This window comes from Pseudophryne corroboree, chromosome 1 (assembly GCF_028390025.1).
Source record: "Pseudophryne corroboree isolate aPseCor3 chromosome 1, aPseCor3.hap2, whole genome shotgun sequence".
NCBI lineage: Eukaryota > Metazoa > Chordata > Amphibia > Anura > Myobatrachidae > Pseudophryne > Pseudophryne corroboree.
Window position 1 is genome coordinate 172,367,856 of NC_086444.1, and position 21,855 is coordinate 172,389,710.

The 21,855-nt window shown below is 44.5% G+C and overlaps 1 protein-coding gene across 1 annotated transcript in view; it reads right to left on the minus strand.

The window, feature by feature from the left end:
* Window positions 1–21,855, minus strand: part of LOC134893970 (baculoviral IAP repeat-containing protein 1e-like) — a 206,552-nt gene that overhangs the window by 23,551 nt on the left and 161,146 nt on the right. Inside the window, exons 11-15 of the mRNA XM_063913733.1 lie at window positions 17,874–18,035; window positions 12,348–12,434; window positions 4,231–4,460; window positions 1,297–2,139; window positions 967–1,201 (exon numbers count right to left, since the gene is read on the minus strand). Of these exons, the coding sequence (XP_063769803.1) occupies window positions 967–1,201; window positions 1,297–2,139; window positions 4,231–4,460; window positions 12,348–12,434; window positions 17,874–18,035 (1,557 nt within the window). The remainder of the gene's footprint in view (window positions 1–966; window positions 1,202–1,296; window positions 2,140–4,230; window positions 4,461–12,347; window positions 12,435–17,873; window positions 18,036–21,855) is intronic.

The window sequence follows — 21,855 nt, forward strand, 5'->3', positions numbered from 1 at the left end:
TCTTGCCAGCATCTGTGTAATAGCAGGCCATTCTTTCTTGTGAAATCCATAGAGAATGAAGAGAGACTGTGTCTTTCTGATGGCACTAGTACGATCCACATAGATCCTTAATGCACGGACGACGTCCAGCGATGCATCTCCCGCAGAAAGTCCCGATACCTGAAAAGCCGGAACTACAATTTCTTCATTAAGGTGGACTTTAGACACCACTTTAGGAAGATACCCAGATCTAGTTCTGAGAACTGCTCTATATGGATAAAAAAATCAGAAATGGAGAACGACATGACAGCGCCCCTAAATCTGATACTCTTCTAGCTGATGCCATGGTCAGTAGAAAGAGCACTTTAGCTGTTAACCAATTAAGATCCACTGTATTAAGTGGTTCAAATGGGGCAACTTGAAGGGCCTTCAGGACTACACATAAGCCCCACGGCACTGAAGGTGAAACAAACGGAGGTTGAATGCCCAGCATTCCCTGGAAAAAAGTATGCACATCCTGTAAATTGGCAATTTTCTTTTGAAACCATACAGTCAGTTTCGATACTTGCACTCTCAAGGAAGCCACCTTCAAATCCTTATCTATTCCTGCTTGAAGGAATGCTAAGACCCTGGAAACTGTGAAAGACTTAGGATCCACCTTTCTTTCACTGCACCAATGAATATAGGTTTGCCATATTCAGTGATAAATACAAGCTGTGGAAGGTTTTCTTGCTCTGAGCATTGTTTGAATTACCTGTTGAGAGAATCCTCTTGACTTCAAGATAGAGGTTTCAAGAGCCACGCCATCAAAGACAGTCGATCCAGATGTCTGTGATAACAAGGACCCTGCGCCAATAGGTCTGGATGTTGAGGGAGCAGAAATAGAGCATCCATCAACATTCTCTGCAGATCCGTATACCAATGCCTTCTGGGCCAAGCTGGAGCTATTAGTATCACGGCACCTCTTCCTTGCTTTATTTTTCTCACCACCCTGGGTAACAGGGTGATCGGAGGAAACACATAAGCTAGATGAAAGTCCCATCAAACCGACAAGGTGTCCAGAACGATTGTTCTGGGATCCTTTGTTTTTGACCCGTATGCGGCCACTTTGTTGTTCAGATGGGATGCCATGAGATCTATCTCTGGCAACCCCCTTTTGTCTACTAGAGTCTTGAAGACCTTCGGGTGTAGAGCCCATTCGTTTGCCTGAATGGTGTGTTAACTGAGAAAGTCCGCTTCCCAGTTTAGGACTCACGGAATGAACACTGCAGATAAGGCTGGATAATGTAGTTCTGCCCACTTTAGTATGTGACTTACCTCCTTCATTGCTTTTTGGCTGCGAGTTTCTCCCTGCTGGTTGAGGTACGCTACTGCCGTCGCATTGTCCGAGCGGATCTGGACTGGAGCTCCTCGTAGAATGTTCTTTGCCTGAATTAGTGCCATGTATACGGCCCAAAGTTCCAACACATTTATTGGCAGGCAACTTTCATCTTTGGACCATTGTTCCTGGAAGCACAACCTTCCGGATACTGCTCCCCAGCCCTGGAGGCTGGCATCTGTTGTCAGAACCTCCCAATCTGATATCCAAAAGGGTCTCCCCTTGTCCAGATGGAATGTCTGTAGCCACCAGGCTAATGACCTACTTACTTTTACTGAAAGTACCATAGTTTCTTTATTGTCTGATGTAGTCCATTCCATTTGGCAAGAATCAAACACAGCAGAAGCCTCCAGTGGAATTGTGCATACTCCACCATATCGAATGTTGACACCATCAACCCTATTACTCGCATTACTGCGTGAATGGATATTATTTGACCAAGTAGCAAGTCTTGAATCCTTGACTGTACCTTGGATATCTTGTTTCGAGGTAAAATTACTCTCTGTAGACCAGAATCCAGAACAGCCCCCAAGTGAGTCATCCGCTGTGACGGACACAGAAACGATTTTGCCCAATTTATGAGCCACCCAGGTTTCTGTAGACATCTTATTATCTCTTGGAGATGAGATAGGAGCAATTCCTGTGACTGTGCCATGATTAAAAGATCGTTGAGGTATGGAAAAATTCTTATCCCCTGCTGGCGGAGATAAGCTGCCATAACCACCATAATCTTGGTAAATACTCTGGGGGGCTGTGGCTAACTCAAAGGGTAGAGTCTGGAACTGAAAATGATGTTGGAGGATAGCAAACCTGAGATAACACTGATGGGACAGTGCTACAGAAACATGTAGGTAAGCATCCTGTATATCCAGGGATACCATATAATCTCTTGGTTCCATGGCCAAGATTATGGAACGTAACGTTTCCATGCGAAACCGAAGTACCCCAGTGGCGCACCCAGGGGGGGTTTCCGAGTACCCAGAAACCCCCCTCCACTAAAAAAAAAAAAAAAAAATCGCGTCCTCTGCAGCCTGCTGTCTTCCTGGTGGCACTTGTAAGTGCTTAATAAAAGTTTACTTTATTTTAATTATAGTACATATATGTCCATGTGCATACATATATACACATGTATATACATACATACATATAAACACACGCACACATATGAGATATAAATATATATAAATATATATACGTGTATATATACGTGTACTGTATGTGTATATATATATATATATATACATATATATATGTGTGCATGCATGTTTAATATGCTATGTATATGTATGTATATATATATATATATATATATATATATTTGTGTGTATATACGGTATATATATGTGTGGATAGGTATACAGGTTGAGTATCCCTTATCCAAAATCCCACATTTTTGGTTCCCCTACTGAGAAAATGACACATATACATATATATTATATATCTATATAATACATCTATATATACACACAATATATAATATATATGTTATTTTCTCAGTAGGGGACCCAAAAATGGGGGATTTTGAATTTTGTATAAGGGATACTCAACCTGTGTCAATATGTATATATATATATATATATATATATATATATACACACATACACACACACACACACACACACACACACACTAGTTTTACGGACTCAGCATATACTGGGTCACCTCAGTCCCCACCCCCGTGATTTGCTCCACCCAGTTCTGGAAACCCCCCCATGCAAATCCTGCGTTTGCCACTGTACCCAAATGTATTTGTTCAGCATTTTGAGATTGAGAATGGGCCGAAATGACCCATTTGGCTTCTGAACCAAAAATAGGTTGGAGTAAAAACCCTGTCCTCACTGTGCAAGGGGAACTGGAATAAATACTCCTGAGTGAAGCAATTTCTGAACTGCTTCTTACAAAGCCCTGGTGTTCGCCTCTACCCGAGACGGGCTGGAACGAAAAAACCTTTGAGGAGGATGCTTCTTGAAGGGAAAAGCATAACCTAGAGACACCGCTTCCTGCACCCAGGCATCTGTTGTAGATTGCTTCCAAATCTGTGCAAACTGAAGAAGTCGGCCCCCTACCCTGGAGGCCCGCACCATCAGGCTGATGGCTTAACTTCGGATTTGGAAGCCGGTCTTCTAGTAGCCCAATGTTTTTTAGTCTTACCAGACCTGTTGTATTGGGGCTTGCGATCACTTTTTCCCTTAACTTTTCTTTGAGCTCAAAAGGGCCGAAAAACCGGAACTTTAGGTTTGGGTTTGTATGTGGAAGGAAACTGGACCTTTTTGGAGTCTGCTTCTGACTCCAGAATATCTGTCAATTCCTTCCCAAAAATAATATTTCCAGAAAAAGGCAAAGATTCCAAAACCTTCTTGGATTCTGAATCAGCCTTCCACATACGTAACCATATTGCTCTACGAGCAGCTATTGTTGAAGCTGATGCCCTGGAGGCGATAGTACCCATATCTAATGCTGCTTCTTCCAAGAATATTGCAGCCTGTTTTATATGAGCTATATGGGATTTTTGTTCTCTAGAAGATACTGGAAAATCCCCCTCCAATGTATCAGCCCAGGCAGCTACTGCCTTTGCCATCCAAGCAGAAGCCATGGCTGGCCTTATGACTGCCACAGTCAGGGAAAAAAATGTTTTTTAGAAATCCATCCACTCTCCTATCTGTAACATCATTTAATGATGTTGAAGGCAAAGTTAATATAGATTTTTGCACTAATCGAATCACATGCGTATCTACTTTAGGGGCCACCTCCCTTTTTAAACAATCCCTAGCTGGAAGAGGATAACTTGAATCCCATTTCCTTGGAATTCTAAACCACAGCTCTGACCCTGGAAACTCAGTCTTAACTGTTTTAGGACATTTAGACACAGGTGCCTTGGATTTTAACACAGGCTCTGCTGAATCCTCTAAGGAAAGAATGGCTTTCATGGCTCTAATTAACTTAGCTATAGCCATTGAGCTGAGACCTTCTTCCTCCTCTTCGTATGCTGAAGTAGAATTAATTGAGCCTTCATCTTCTGATGAATCCTCCTCTGCCTCATGTGTAGCCTGTGAAGGTGAAGATTTACTTACCCTCAGTTTATCAGCCTGCTTTTGAGCAGGTGCTGGTGTAAATAATATACCATGGGTAGGGACTGCATGTAAGGGTTAATAGAGTAACCTATTCCTGGTACAGATGGTGTAGGAATTATCCATTCAGCTATACTGGATAATGTCTTTGCAAACATGAAATGAGTGTTGGTGTTGCTGTGAGTGTACCTTCCTCACCTTTGCCGCTCTTAGACATGATAAATAATCATCACTTTCACAGTGTACTACACAATTAGTGACTGTAATCACTTTAAAGTTTTTAAAGTGACATACAATCTGACCCTACCCATGCACCAGCATTGAGGATCAGAAAGGACAATTGACAGACATATAATAAAGTCAGCAAACACACTAGCAGTCAGTCACATGTTATACATTAGTATAATTAGCAATATGAACACATCATCAACTAAAAACATATCTTTAAGTATGTAGGAGAACATATTACTGATACTGTTTAAAACCGATCTAACGTATTCAGACGCAATGTGAGAGAAACAACAGTAAGTGTATACAGACTCATATGTAATAGGCACTTATCTAACTATTCGTACTCAAAAGGTAGATAGAGCTTTAGTGCTGTATACCCCGTACTCAGTAGAGTGGGATACATGGAGACTCACCTCGCTTCCAAGATCGATCAATACGATAGCGAACGCTGATTGATTTCAGACGCTACTAGTGTACACTGCTGCTTCACGAACCTATAGTGAACACAGACGCTCAGTGGACGCAGACGCACCGGTCACACAGCCGCCTATGCTGCGACCGGGTCCCCTCGTGGCAGTGTCTGGGACGGAAGCGATGAAACAGTTCATGGTGGGAGTCTTGGTAGAAATTGGTCATGGACCGGGGGGAGGGGCGACCAGGAGAGCTTCTGTCTCCCCCTGCTGACATCAACCTTAGGGATCGCGGCCTCATGCTATTCATAGAACCTATGAGCCCTAAGGCCTAGCACTGGTGCACCCACGGTGGAAGCCGCGTCAGCTACTGTTTGGTAGTCCCCTCCCAAAACAGTGCGGCTGTGTCCGTATTCCATGTAGCTAAGTGGAACCGATGCCTTACCTTCTCCCCATGCTCCGACCACAGTCTGGTAACGTCTGATGGACCTGCTAGTATATCCGACACAGACGCCCGCCAAAACAGCACTGTACTCGTGGGTAAGCGTTGTCGCGACCCGGCGGAGAGTTGTTGGACCAAACTCTTTCTAAGGTGCGTATAAGACGCTGTTTAGAGAGATCACTCAAAAATTAGTAAGACTATAGAAAAATAAAATAAGAAAGCTTAGGGCTGCTAAAAAAACGCAGCCCTCTGACCATGGTCCAGCTCCTGTCGCAAAAAACTGATTTGCCTGAGCTAGTGGGCTGGGATATATGGACGGGCCCGTTGCATCCTGGGAGGCCAGAAAACTTTGATCGATTGGTGCCAATCCGCTGACACTCCATCATATACCATTGTTATCCTGTCGATAACCTGTGGACCCTCCTGGAGAAATCATGAATTATTGAAGTGGAAGTTGCTGGCTGTAATTTTTTTAATATTTCAGCATTTTTATGGAGCCATGCAAATCCTACAGTTGTGTGCCATGAAAGTATGTGCGGCTAGTCTCAGGTGTATATATATATATATATATATATATTTATTTTAATCTGAGGTATCACCGCACCGGGCCCCAATATTTCTGTTGCCGGCCCTGGTATAACGGCCACCTTTCCGATAAAGCCAAGTATTCTACAGCTTGGGTAGTAATGGCTTATTAATGGTCAGTGTAATTCTGCTGGATAAAAGGGATGCAAATCTGGTCTAACAAATAAACAAAGCAAATACAACCACAGGCAAAGTTCATTATTGCTCCAAACTGAGTAAACGAGAAATGATACAAGAGCTTCTTCAGCAGCACAACATAATCATAATAATAAGGTGGCAAATGGTGAAAACACAGTAATAAACATTAGTAATGGAGACAATAAATGTAAAATAAAAGAGCAAACTTATTTAATATCAAGCGCTGAGGAGAAGGGTATATGCAATTCACGGCGAATCGCGGCAAATTATCGCCGTTTTTTAATTCGACACAATTCGACAGGTGAATTCCGGCAGGTGGCTGCCGGAATTCACCATATTCAATGAAAAACGGATTCGACATTCCCGCGGGCGAAAAACTGCCGATTTGCCTGATTTTGCCGCGATTTTAAAAAACGGGGAAAAACGGGAAAAAATGGCGTGGGGTCCCCCCTCCAAAGCATAACCAGCCTCGGGCTCTTCGAGCTGGTCCTGGTTCTAAAAATGCGGGGGGAAATTTGACAGAGGATCCCCCGTATTTTTAAAACCAGCACCGGGCTCTGCGCCTGATGCTGGTGCAAAAAATACGGGGGACAAAAAGAGTAGGGGTCCCCCGTATTTTTCACAGCAGCATCGGGCTCCACTAGCTGGACAGATAATGCCACAGCCGGGGGTCACTTTTATACAGTGCCCTGCGGCCGTGGCATTAAATATCCAACTGGTCACCCCTGGCCGGGGTACCCTGGGGGAGTGGGGACCCCTTCAATCAAGGGGTCCCCCCCCAGCCACCCAAGGGCCAGGGGTGAAGCCCGAGGCTGTCCCCCCCATCCAATGGCTGCGGATGGGAGGCTGATAGCCTTGAGAAAAATGACAAGAATATTGTTTTTTCCAGTAGTACTACAAGTCCCAGCAAGCCTCCCCCGCAAGCTGGTACTTGGAGAACCACAAGTACCAGCATGCGGGAGAAAAATGGGCCTGCTGGTACCTGTAGTACTACTGGAAAAAAAATACCCAAATAAAAACAGGAGACACACACCGTGACTTGTACAACTTTATTACATACTGCCGACACACACATACTTACCTATGTTGACACGAAGCAGTCGGTCCTCTTCTCCAAGTAGAATCCATGGATACCTGAAAATAAAAGATAATTATACTCACCTTCCAGCGTCCAGAGATACATCCACGTCCAGAAAATAATCCAGGAACTTGGCAAAAAAACAAAACGCAAATACCCGTGCCAGCGGACTGAAAGGGGTCCCATATTCACACATGAGACACCTTTCCCCGAATGTGCCGGGACCCCACGTGACTCCTGTCAGAGGTCCCTTCAGCCAATCAGGAAGCGCTACTACGTGGCGCTCACCTGGTTGGCTGTGCGCTGTCTGTGCTGTGACAGCGCATCGCAAAGCCTCTCCATTATATTCAATGGTGGGAACTTTGCTGTCAGCAGGGGGGTTACCCGCGGTCAGCCGCTGACCGGCGGGTGACCCCACCGCTAGCCGCAAAGTTCCCACCATTGAAAGTAATGGAGAGGCTTTGCGATGCGCTGTCAGCTCAGACGCGCACAGAGCCAATCAGCAGAGTGCAAGGACGTTGCACTCGCTGATTGGCTGAAGAGACCTTTCTGTGACAGCTGCCACATAGAGGTCTCTGCATTTCGGGGAAAGGTGTCTCATGTGTGAATATGGGACCCCTTTCAGTCCGCTGGCACGGGTATTTGCGTTTTGTTTTTTTGCCAAGTTCCTGGATTATTTTCTGGACGTGGATGTATCTCTGGACGCTGGAAGGTGAGTATAATTATCTTTTATTTTCAGGTATCCGTGGATTCTACTTGGAGAAGAGGACCGACTGCTTCGTGTCAACATAGGTAAGTATGTGTGTCGGCAGTATGTAATAAAGTTGTACAAGTCACGGTGTGTGTCTCCTGTTTTTATTTGGGTATTTTTTTTCCAGTAGTACTACAGGTACCAGCGGGCCCGTTTTTCTCCCGCATGCTGGTACTTGTGGTTCTCCAAGTACCAGCTTGCGGGGGAGGCTTGCTGGGACTTGTAGTACTACTGGAAAAAACAATATTCTTGTCATTTTTCTCAAGGCTATCAGCCTCCCATCCGCAGCCATTGGATGGGGGGGACAGCCTCGGGCTTCACCCCTGGCCCTTGGGTGGCTGGGGGGGGACCCCTTGATTGAAGGGGTCCCCACTCCCCCAGGGTACCCCGGCCAGGGGTGACCAGTTGGATATTTAATGCCACGGCCGCAGGGCACTGTATAAAAGTGACCCCCGGCTGTGGCATTATCTGTCCAGCTAGTGGAGCCCGATGCTGGTGTGAAAAATACGGGGGACCCCTACTCGTTTTGTCCCCCGTATTTTTTGCACCAGCACCAGAGCCCGGTGCTGGTTTTAAAAATACGGGGGATCCCCTGTCAAATTTTTCCCCGCATTTTTAGAACCAGGACCAGCTCGAAGAGCCCAAGGCTGGTTATGCTTTGGAGGGGGGACCCCACGCCATTTTTTCCCAGGATTTTACCATTCCATCTATAAAAAAAAAAATTAAAAATATATATTATTTTTAAAAATATATAAATAATACTTGTGCCTCCAAAAAAGACAAACCAAGTACCTAATCCCTTCTAATATAAATAGATCTGATATTACCAAGAAAAAAAAACACAAAAAAAACATGTTTTAATTTTTTTTTATTGGTTTCACCCTCCAAAGTGTGGCGGATTGAAAATGACGAATTTGCTGTCTAAAAGCACTGTTGTCAAATTTCCAAACTTGAATTGAATACACTTTGGTCGAATTGCAGCACTTGTATCATTGCAGAAAAGTCGAATTTGCAAAAAGTCGAATTTCAAAAAGTCGAATTTCAAAAAGTCGAATTTTGAAAGTCCGTTTTTTTGACGGAAAGTACTGAATTGCATTGACGATTTTTTTTTTTTGGCGAAAATGTCCCGAAAGTCGACAATTTCGGGAATTCGACCGCAATTGCATATACCCCGAAGAGTCAGGAAAACTGTGAGGATCAGGGCAAGCAGAACACAAAAGAAGAGTCAGGAAAACTGTGAGGATCAGGGCAGGCAGAACACAAAGCCAGAAGATAAGCTGAAGTTAGAACCAGGCATCAAAGCACTGAACTGGGAAACTGTGTGGCAACCTCATCATATAAATGACACATCTACCCCATGCTAGATGCTGGAGATACAGTACGACTGAAATTGGAGTCCATTGTGCATATGCATGACAGACTAGGTAGTAACTCTGGCTACATGTTCACAATACATCCGTGGAGCATTTATTTTTCTGTGGGAATGCCCAGACACTGACTTGCTGCCACCCAGTAACTACCAATTAAGAAGTTGCAAAGAAAAGACTAAACTGAAGTGCTGTGAAAGCTTGCAGGTTATAATATATTTCTCTTTATGTGGGCCTGGTGAAATGGAATGCAGTAGTTTGGTGGACGAGCACAAGTATAAACTGTATAGCACTGCTACTGTGGTGATGTAGCAGACTGGAACAGAAATGAGGAAGCGGGCTGGGACTGCACAGGAACTGCAGGTGTAACTTGCAGATAATAAGTGTGGGAATTGTTCAGGATTTCAGTGTTAACTGCGCAGGCTTGCAAGCATGTGCTGGAAATGATTGTCTGGGAAGGGATCTGGTCAGGATGCCAGTTGTGGGGACCCCAGCAGTTGAATTGCTGATGCTGCTCGGAATGCGGCGCCTGCATCCCGACAAGGTTCACAAACCCACCGCTGGTATCCCGACACCTGGGATCCCGAACAAGACAATGCCGGGCTGTTGGAGAGGTCAGCCATGGGAAGGGGAAGATAGGTTTAGGATGCGGGGGAAGGGTTAGGGTTAGGCTGCGGGAAAGGAGTGTAGGCTGGGGGGGGGGGGAAGGGAAGGGTTTAGGCTGCAGAAACGGGGGTTAAGGTTAGGCACTACTGGGGAGGGTTAAGGGGGGTACTCACGGAGCAATATTCTAAGCAATCTGACCAGATTGCTTAGAATTTAAGCAGGATCGCTCTGTGTGTAGCCCTTACAGCGATAGCGATGTGCAGCCCCGCGCATCGCTATCGCTGCTGCTAGATTGGCCTGCTGTGCAGGCCAATCTAGCGGGTCGCTCACTTCACCCACTGGGTGAAGTGAGCGGCACCTTGTCTCCCCCCGCACGCTCAGCACAGATCGCGCTGTGCTGAGCGGTGGGAGAGATGTGTGCTGAGCGGTTCGCTCAGCACACTTCTCTCCTGCATCGGCCCGTCTATATGGGCCTTTAGGCTGTGGGAGGGGGGTTAGGGTTAGACTGTGGTTGGCGGTAGTTAGATTTAGGCAGCAGGTAGCAGGGACGTGCGGTGAGCTAAATTGCTCAAGAGACACTGGCTAGCACCAGAGCCAGATTTCACCTGCCTCACCCCACCGCACGTCACTGGCAGATAGGTGGGTTAGGGAAGCATTGGGGAAAAGTAAGTATACTTACCTTTCCGCTGTCGGGATTCCCACCATCGAGATACACGATCGGTATTCTCACCACTGTCATCCCGAATGCCTACATTTCATACCCAACGCTCCGGGAATAGCACAGTACAGCACTGGGTAACTGTACAGGCTTGCAGGCTGGAGCTGAATATGATTAGCAGTTTGTGAACAGCAAACAACAGCAGTAGTTAACTGCACAGACTTGTAGGCTGGAACTGAAGATGATTAGCAGTCTGGAAACTGCACAGACTTGCAGACTAAAGCTGGAGATGATTGATCATCAGTCAGGAAACTACACAATACAGCAGCGGTTAACTGCACAGGGTTTGTAGGCTGGAGCTGCAGAGGTTTTGCAGTTTGGAAACTGCACAAGCTTTTTAGGCTGTAACTACAGAGGATTAGTAGTCTGAAAATTGCACAGGTCAGCAGAAGTAAGTGCTCAGAGTTTGCAGGCTGGAACTATAGAGGATTAGCAGCCTGTAAACTGCACTGCAAATGACGGAGCCAAGTGCTGCAGTCTGTCCACTAGAGAGTGAAGTTGTACTGGTAACTATCTTCCAGCACTTGCAGATTTACAGTATATACGGCATCACCACAGATTATTGCGAATTCGCTCACATGACTGGGAGCTGCTTGTTGCTGGTTTGCCAGATGACTGGATGATGTCATAACAGTTCTGCAGGAATTACTGGAGGAGATGCCAGACATATGGAAGACATAAGTATAGGGGAAACACTAGAGGCAGTATAAGTCACCACCAGACGCTGATAGGAGGGCCTGGGATCTGACACGTGACAACTAGCTTCTGAATATAAATTCTAACTTACAGAAGTGACATCACTACTTTACAAATAAAAGTTTAATTCTACAGTGGTGATGTCATTATACACCAAATATACAGAAGAAGTATATTTTACAGGACATATTACACACTGTGGTGCAAATTTACTAAGAATTGGTTTTGCCGTCTATTTTGCACCCCAATGGACACCACTGTCAGATTGTTTACTAAAAACAGCATTTACTAAACTTCGTATTTGATACCAGTTTCAGATAGAATCTGCCATCAACAGGGAATTATTAGCAAAATAACTTTAGTAAATACTGCTGGAGAGAGTGCTTTGAGAGCTTTCTCTTCAGTCCGGGGTGCTAGGACCCTGACCGGCAGAAGCACAATGTCCGACCTGACAAGTATGCTGTTGCACATGCACGGTTCTCCTGCCAGAATCAAGAGAGTGAAGGATATGCCCCACAGTGTTTCTATCAGAGACTCTTCAGGGTATATACATCATGTGATTATATATATACTGTATATATAAAATGTTTTCCTTTTATTTACTCCGTTCGGTTGTATTGCTTGCTTGGTTAGAAAGAAAGTGCATTGGATGCTGCAGATAATCTACTTAATTTTACACATCTTAAGTTTTTTTCTAATTTTTGCATACTCTTTGGTCTACAAAAGTTTTTGTATTTCAATTGAATCATTTTTGCATAACAAAAAGTTGGCATAGAAACACATTTAAAAAAAATAATTACAATATTAGTCCCACCATTACGACTTTCCTAGCATGACCTCAGAACATTTATTTTGTAATTGTAAATGTACTGTAAATATAATGAATATATTCATAAATACCAAAATTATTTGTTGCTTCAGCTTTCACAGAATAGTTAAATTCAATCTCCAAAATGTTGAGATTTGTAAGAGATGGTAATGCCAAAGCTAAAAGGATTAAAAACAGGAAAATTACAAAAATAAATAATGAAAGTAAATTATGTTGTACATTTTGAAACATGTTAAATAGACAAATATGCACTTGTTTTTCAGATCCATATTGCACATAAGTTTTATCCAACTAAAAGTATATAAAATAGCGAAAATCTAATATTCTATATTGCTATTATGACATATGCTTATAACTGATACTGAGGCTATTTAGTAACAGAGTATAAAAATAACTAATTTTTTTAAAAATTCACTAAACAACAAACACCCCATTGGGATGACTATTGTGAATTTGTTTGAAGTATATAGTAGATCAATGAGGTTAATGTGCAGTTGACCACAAGTGTTTGTGCAGCATATCTTATGTGTTTTGTACAACGCATTCCACAGTACCATTTATACGCAAATGTGGGTGATGCAACGGAATGGGTGTAACTGGGCTGTAATGGGGCGTCTAACATAGGCAGTATAGTAAGGGTACATCAATGGCATTACCAGCTATACAGAGTTATGTGTACGTGTAAATACACATCGTTTCAGGTGTGTCTTTTGAACCAATTATAGGGCTGTTGCACTGATAACGGCTTTGACACTAAGGGGTCTATTCATGAAGCAGAGAAAAGTGTGGAGAAGTGAGCCTGTGGAGAAGTTGCCCATGGCAACCAATCAGCTGCTTCGTACAATTGTATAGTATGCAAATTATAATGTTACATCAATGCCGATTGGTTGCCATGAGCAACTTCTCCACTGGCTCACATCTCCACACTTTTCACTGCTTCATGAATAGACCCCTTAATGCACGGATAGGCAACAATCTTTTACAACACATGGAGTTACTGATGCTGGCAAGGTACAGACAAGGATCAGACAGCAGGACATGTAGCATTAACCAGACAACTGGTGAGGTACAAGCAGGAAACAGGCAGGAATACTTTGGTACACAGATGGGTAATCCAAGGTACAAGGCTTAACTAAAGCAAGGAGTTTAAGAGAATAACGGTCATGTCCAAACAGCATGCAGACGCCTCTAATAATCAAGCACAGAAAGCTGGGCATGTTTCCCTTAAATAGGGCACTGGAGTCTGAAGACATTAGCCAGAGAGTTATAAATATGACCAGCAGCGGGCATGCAGGTGTCATTTCATCATACAGTAGGTCTGGAGAGGAAGGCTGAGCTTTCCCCACACTGCACGGCTGTATTGGTGGTGGCCAGCAGCGTGGTACACTGATGCTTTAACTAGGCAGACCACCAGAATGCAAGGAGGCTGCACCCTCATGTGTGGCTGGACCTATGGTAGCTGCAGCAAGTGCTGCTTGTGACAATTGGAGTTACCAAGCTCCAGAATGCGAAGTAGCCTATGGACAACTTTAGCACATATTTTACATGAGAGGAATCCTCCAGATCCCTCCCTGTTGGCTCCCACTGAGATATGTGCAGTCCAACTGTAGAACATGTGCAGAGTCCAAACCTGGAAGTAAAAGGATAGTGGTAGCAATCACTTTGTTTCTAGCCAGTCGCCAGAACAGGGCTTTTTCTGCCCCGGTGCCCCTATTTTAATAAATACCTCATACCTCTAATGGGAATTGTGATCAGCCCATACAGTATTTACCAAGTTGTAAATGTAAATTTTTTTTTAGAAAGCAGCCTTACTAAACTAACATCACCTTCAGAGAGGTCTCGCTCCATTCAGCTGAAAGAGAGGGCTATTTCCACGGTTGGGGCTGTGTTACCGGTGGCTAGGATCCCGGCGTTCAGCATCCCGACACCAGGATGCCGGCCGCAGAATACCTGGAGGGGGTGAGGCGAGCGCAACAAAGCCCCTTGCATGCTAATTGTGCTCGCCACGCTGCGGGCTCGGTGGTGAGCTGTGCTAGCCACAGGTTCTATTCCCACTCTGTAGGTGTCGTGGACACCCATGAGTGGGAATAGTCCCTTTTAGTCGGCATGCTGACTGTCGGGATTTTCAGGGTTCTGGATGCAGCCTCCTGACCGCTGGTCACATAACTACATCCCTTCTCTATTCAGCTGCTCTACCATGCCTTTGCAGATCCCAGGCACAGGTTGCCACACAGTGGGCTCTGAGTCTCTCTTACCACACACAGGACGTTATTCAGTAAGGATTGCAAATTCTGCTTTTTAGTAGAATTTGTAATCCTTTGTCTCGCATGCTGGGGTCCGCCCATCGCAGGACAAGGCCCACCAGCATGCTACCCGCCACCCCCAACTGCAACCATGCACTAACTGCGATCACGCCACAATTAGTGTGCGGTCGTAGAAATTATGGAAGCCTCCTGCTGGCGCAGCCTGGCTGCGACGACAGGAGGCCCACCACCGTCTTTTTGATAGGAGCGACTGCGTGCCCCGGTAATGCCACCACCACTCCCTCATTTGTAAGCTGTAACTATTCCTGGCTTCACTGTCAGCAGCTCTGCTACCTGATTCCTTATTCATGCTGTTTGGTGCAAACGCCATTGCGCACAACAGTGTTCCTAAGTTCTCCAGCTCCTATCTTCCACTTGCTTCCTGCATTCCGCACACTGCTCAGCACTATTTCATCCAACATCAGCGTGCAATACCCACTCAGCCTGCAGAGTGCGCATCCAATACTAGCGTGGATTACCATTCACAGTCCACAGTGTGCATATCCCATACTAGCGAGCACTACAACTCACAACCTTCAGAGTGTACATACATTCTAGTGTGCATTATTACTCTTACCAGTAGTGTGCATACTGTATCTATGTGTCAATGACGGGAGGCACTCGATATCCCGGCTGTCGGGATTGCGATGCTCTGCATACCGGCACCGTGATCCCGACTGCCGGGATACCGACAACTATTCACTCACTTGGGGTGTCCACGACACCCCTTGAGGGAGAATAAATAGGGTGGCACGTAACGTAGCACGCCAGCGTGGCAAGCACAAAGAGCCCGCAAGGGCAGGGCCGGATTAAGGTTGGTGGGGGCCAAGGGCAACGCAAATTGTAGAGGTCCCCACCAGTAAAGTTGCTGGCAAAACCCCATCCCTGCCAAAAAAACACACACACACCACACACTCTCTCTCTCTCTCTCTCTCTCTCACTTGCCTGGCTGCAGAGACACGTACAGCACCCAGTGTCTCTGCACTGCACCGCACAACAGCGCAGGTGTCCTGGGGTAGCGCCACTGTCCGGCAGTGCCGCACTACAGTGGAGGAGCTCTAAATAAAACTACAGCTCCCAGCATCCCTTGCTTCTGACAGCAAGGACTGCTGGGAGCTGTAGTTATATTTAGAGCTGCTCCACCATGTAATGCTGTGCTACCGGACACGGGCGCTAACCCCCTGTCCGTCAAGATGCAGGAGGGGACAGCGCCGCCAGAGCACACGTCTTATGGGATCGTGAAGCGATCCTGCAAGACTATCTATGCATGGAGGAGCTCCTCGACGGCTGCTGTTAATTAACAGCTGAGCTGGGGGAGGGAAACTCCTTTGAAGCAGTGTGTGGGGGCCCCGGGACGGCCGCCCTTGTCACCCCTACCTTAATCCGGTTCTGTGCAAGGGGCTCACAAACTTAGAGTCTATAGCGAAATAGGCATTGATACACAAGTATAGATGCTACCTATTGCATAATGGTCCACCAGATTGCAGAGTTTCTAGGTAGGCTATATGATATAGTCACACAGCAATGTTGACCAGAAGTCAACAGGATGTCAAATTGAAGAAAAGGAAAATACTGTATGTTAGGATGTGTGGACTGTACAGAGGGGATATAATTAGATATGAATATTTATGAAGGTAATGTGGGTGGTTCTGGAATTTGATAAGCTTGTCTGAAGAGGTAAGTTTTCAGGGAATGCTTGAAGGTATGGAGACTAGAGGAGAGTCTTATTGTGCGTGGGAGGACATTCCACAGAGTGGGTACAGCCCAAAGGAAGTCCTGCAATAATGAATGGGAGCGAGTAATGCTTTTGGATGAAAGACGCAGATCTTGTGCAGAGCAGAGAGGTCAAGTTGTGATATATTGTGAGATAAGTGAAGAGATGTACATTGGTTTAGTTTGATTAATCTTTTTGGATCACAGCTGATGGTTATCCTCTCTCTAGAAAAGCCCACATCATATTACAGCACTTCAAATGTCATAGTTGATCCTTTGAAATACAAACTAACCCCAAGCTTTATGGTGATTACTTTGTAAACGTAAAAAATAATAACTGAATCAACTGTTATTTGCAAAGCAGTAACAAATGTAAAGCCTTGGGAGTGACATCAAAGAATTTTGTGTGATATCAAGGAATTTATAATACAAATGTGTAAACTGAAGACTCATCACCCTCACAAATAAAAAAAATAAAGAATCTATATAATGGTCATATATTAATGATCCCATATATATGGCATTCAAACTCAACCCATATCTAGGCTGGCAAATCTGATGCCCATGACTTGTATCTCTGACCAATTTCAAACAAACATTATAGACTTTCCATTGAATGTCTTTAAATAGCAAATGGGTCAAATCATATAGACTCTCTAAAAACCAACAAAAGTTGCAAGTAATAGTCAGCATTAATAGGCAAATTTGAAATTAAAGATCCTGAACTTGAAATAATAGGATGCCCTGAGATGAGTAGTTTATTAATTTTAAGTAAATTATAATAAAGAGGTGTGACGGAAAAGAAACAAATAAAAATTACTTTCCCAAATGTACTCTATCTCATAAAATAAAAAATTAGAAAAAGTTGTAATTTAGAATTTTTATTAATTAAAAATATTATTTAAATAAAAGAATAAAAATATTGGGGAGGGGAACAACTTTAACGCTAGCTGCATAATGAAAAGCAATTGGCAAATCTCGAGCACAAACTGTTAGCAGCAAACATGAGCTGCATATTTCATAACAAAACTGTATCATGGTATATTGGCAATTGTATAACAAACATATTCATGGCCACTGGATCAGTGAAATTTGATCCCCTTGGCACCCGGAGGAGTGGATGGTCCTTCCGCATTCTGCCCGCTTCCTACTGAAGTGGTCACACTGCAGAGATTAATGCCAGGAATCGTAGTACCTGCGGAGGGGGTGGGCAAATGTGATGTGATTCTATGAAAATTGCATAATTTTAGTCTCACCCCCCCCCCCCCCCCTTTTCATAGATGTTCAATTCATGGCAGAATAATGCAAGGAGGAGGAGCCTAATGATGCAGACAGACCAGCCCTGCCCTCATCAGCTGTGAGGAACATCTCCCCTATGGGCTGCTCTCAGAAAAGAGATTCATAAAGTCAGAAAGTATCTTCTATTGTCCAACCTGCACTAGACAGACAAAAGTAAAATGCTATTTGCTTGTAGTGGTTTGAGCGTAGACTTGCATCTTTGAGCAAGATTAGTAATTAACCTAAGTACTTTGTGTACATAGTCGAATAGTAAGGACTAGAAGAGAACTCAGAGTATCTTACCCAGATGGATGATCTGCTTGTCCCATAATGGATACTCCAATAAACAGAATTCCTGCATTTTTCCATTGTGACACAATGAAGTAATAAGCTTCTCAACCTCAGGGCACCACTTAGAGCTCAGTGTGAAGGAGATCAGATTGGAGAACTCCTCAATAAACTCTGCTGCAAAGCAAAATGCATATATGGAAAGTAATGAAAGTAATTTGTGACAATTGGTACAACGGTGTTTAGTCAATTTACAGAAACATCTTTACAATATTTAGCACTTTGCTTATTATTTTAACTATCACTTATGTAACACAGGACTTTTTTTTTTACTGACTCAAAGGGCGGGATTCAATTCTTTTCACCCCTTTCCACACCCGTTCTGTTTCTGCCCTCAGGGACATTGTATCATTATTTCAGTTCACTACCCCCGGAGTAGCGAGGCACCCAACCCTTTACACAGCTAAACCTGATTACTATGGGCGCAATATGCGCGATAACGGAGATAATTTTAGAAAGGAAATTGGGTGTGATATATCATTTGAATCTCACTTAAAGCATCAATAACATCTCTCACAATCCTAATGCAACTTCCCTTAGCCACTACTCGCTTCCAACAATGGACCTAATTCAGACCTGATCATAGATGTGCTAAATTTAGCACATCTACGATCAGCTTCCCTGACATGCGGGGGGACACCCAGCACAGGACTAGTCCGCCCTGCATGTCAGGCCCTACCCTGTCACACAAGTACAAAAGCATCGCACAGCAGCGATGCTTTTGTACTTGAAGAGTAGCTCCCGACCAGCGCAGCTCCCGCGCGCTGGCAGGGAGCTACTCGTTGCTGTCCGGGTTGGAGTGGCTGCGTGTGACATCACGGCCCGCCTCCCGCACGGTCCGGGCACGCCTGCATTGCCCGGACCGCGCCCCCTAAAACGGCGGGCAAACGCCACCGGCCCGCCCCTTCCCGCCAAGCGACTGTCAACTAGGCAGAGGCGATTGCAGGGCTAAGACGGGCGTTGACTGTCTGGCATGCGACGGCGCACTGCGGCGCCGGCGCATGCGCAGTTCAGACCTGATCGGCTGCTGTGCGAAAATGCACAGCAGCGATAAGGTCTGAATTAGGCCCAATGTGCTGACAGTTTCCAAAGCTAAATTTGGACAGGGGCCCTATGAAGCTGCTCTAGTCTTGCCGGCCCCATCTATGTACACGAAAGAGCAGAGTGCGGGGTCTCTTCCTAACATGCAGGTTCAGGACCTGCACATGCTCAGAGAAGCCCTCCTCACTGATCTGAGAAGAGGGCCTTTTACAATAATGACTATACCTCACAACATTTGGGAGTTAAAAATTGGTTAAGTTGGACCCCTCAAAAAGGAGGTGTGGCTTTGTGAGCAGGGGATGTGACCTCGCAGCATGGACCCGTTTTCATCACTATGGGTGGAAGCGCAGCAGTCCCAAAGATGCTGCGCTGCTCCCAGGCTCTCCCAGCACTGTGATAATAATAATAGCAGCTGCTTCCAAAAACAGCAATTCTCTCACCCTAGATAGCATCAGATGTGCCCTATATATATATATATATATATATATATATATATATATATATATATATATATAAAGTTAAACATTTTATTTCATATACAGTATGTATCACATGGACTGGGTGGAAGCTAGTACTAATAGACAGACTAGTAGGGACATTTATTGACACAAGATCTCCTTATATCACTACATTATTCCTACATACTAAAGATCATCTTGATAATGATTGCCATCTTATAATAGATAATGGTACATTCTGAAAATCTTATAAAACATCAACAACCTGGTATTAGCCCGCTCAAATGTTACTGAAACAATCTTAAAGACAGGATTATACACGGTCGAGTCACATTACTATGACCACCTCCTACATTTGACGTCGGCAGCTCATAGCCCATGAAGTACGTTACGTTTCGTGCGCTGGCTTGGTAGGTATATAAGGTGTGCGATAGGACGTCCGCACACATATCACTCGTTGCTGTCACGGGTAAATGGAGCAATTTATCCGAGTTACAAAAAGGGATGATTATCGGCTTTCGGGCCAAGGGTGGCAGTATTTCTAAAACAGCGCAGTTTGTGAACTGTGTGTGTGCTGCTGTGGTGAAGGTGTATCGTGACTGGACAAATGGTATCAATGCAAATAACCGACATGGAAACTGCAGAGCACCACGTGCCATTGATGTGAGAGGTGAAGGGCAGCAATCTGCACTGGGTCACTGTGCTAACCATGGCTAGCACAGTGACCCAGTGCAGATTGCGGACGTCATTTAGAACATGCCAGCCGGCCGGGTGAATCGTCCCATTTACGGGGGTGGCGTCCACAAGTTGTATGTTACCTACTTAAGGCAAGACATTGTTTGATTTATTTGTGACCTGACGAAAATGGCACAATAACAAGGCATTGAAATGTAGCTACTACACATCCTGTTCAGAGTGAATCTTTTTAAGCCAACTGGAGTGCTGCAGCCATTGGATACTGTATGTATGTATAAGACTTTGGGGGTAATTCTGAGTTGATCGTCGCAGGAACTTTGTTAGCAGTTGGGCAAAACCATGTGCACTGCAGGGGAGGCAGATATAACATGAGCAGAGAGAGAGACAGATTTGGGTGGGGGGTGTTCAATCTGCAATCTAAATTGCAGTGTAAAAATAAAGCTGCCAGTATTTACCCTGCACAGAAACAAAATAACCCAACCAAATCTAACTCTCTCTGCAAATGTTGTATCTGCCCCCCACCCCCACCCCCCTGCAGTGCACATGGTTTTACCCAACTGCTAAAAAAAATCCTGCTGCGATCAACTTGGAATTACCCCATTTGTGCGGGCACCCGATGCATATGTTGCCACTAATAGGAAGAATCAGGCCACAGCATATATATATATATATATATACACACACACACACATACACACAGTTAGGTCATATGTATTTGGACACTGACGCAAATTTTCCCAATCTTCAATCCTTAAACCACCACAATAGATTAGAAATGAAACATTTAAGATGCAATTGAAGTTCAGACTTTCAGCTATTATTCAAGGGCTTGAACAAAATATTGTATTAAATGTTTAGGAATTGCAATAATTTTTATACAAAGTTCCCTGTTTTCATAGCCCAAATGTAATTGGACAAATTAACATAATCATACATAAAACGTTCATTGTTAATACTTTGTTGAGAATCCTTTGCAGGTAATGACTGCCTGAAGTCTGGACCCCATGAACATCACCAAATGCTAGGTTTCCTCCTTTGTTATGCTTTGCTAGGTCTTTACTGCAGATGTCTTTGTTCATGGGTCCTTCTGCGTTTAGCTTTGTCTTCAGCAAGTGAACTACATGCGCGATCAGGTTGAGATCAGGTAATTGACTTGGCCTTTGCAGAATATTTCACTTATTTGCCTTAAAAAAACTAAATATTCCTGGGGTTGCTTTCACAGTATGTTTTGGATCATCTAATCAACTTTGCATTCAACTGATTCTAAGCAGACAGTATATTTCTATACACTTCAGAATTCATCTGGCTGCTTCTGTCTTCTGTCACATTGGCCATCATTCTTTTTCTACTGTCAGTGTCGTTGCGTCGCTGGGCAATGGCGCGCGTGCGAATTACGCCCCCCGCACGTGCGCAGTAGTGACCCGGTCCCAGCGAACGAAAGCACGCTGCAATCGGGTTGGAATGACCCCCATAATTAATAAACATTAGTGACCCAGTGCCATTGGAAGCCATGAAGAAACATGCCATCACACTGCCTCCCCCGTATCTAACAGAAGATGTGGTATGCTTCGGATCATAAGCCATTCCAAGCCTCAGTACTTTTTCGTACCATCATCTTAGTTTCATCTGTCTAAAGCAGGTATGGGGAACCTTTTACCCTCCAGCTGTTGTTTAACTACAAATACCAGCGTGCCCTGCAACAGTTTTGCTATTTGGCCATGCTAAAACTGTTGCAGGGCATG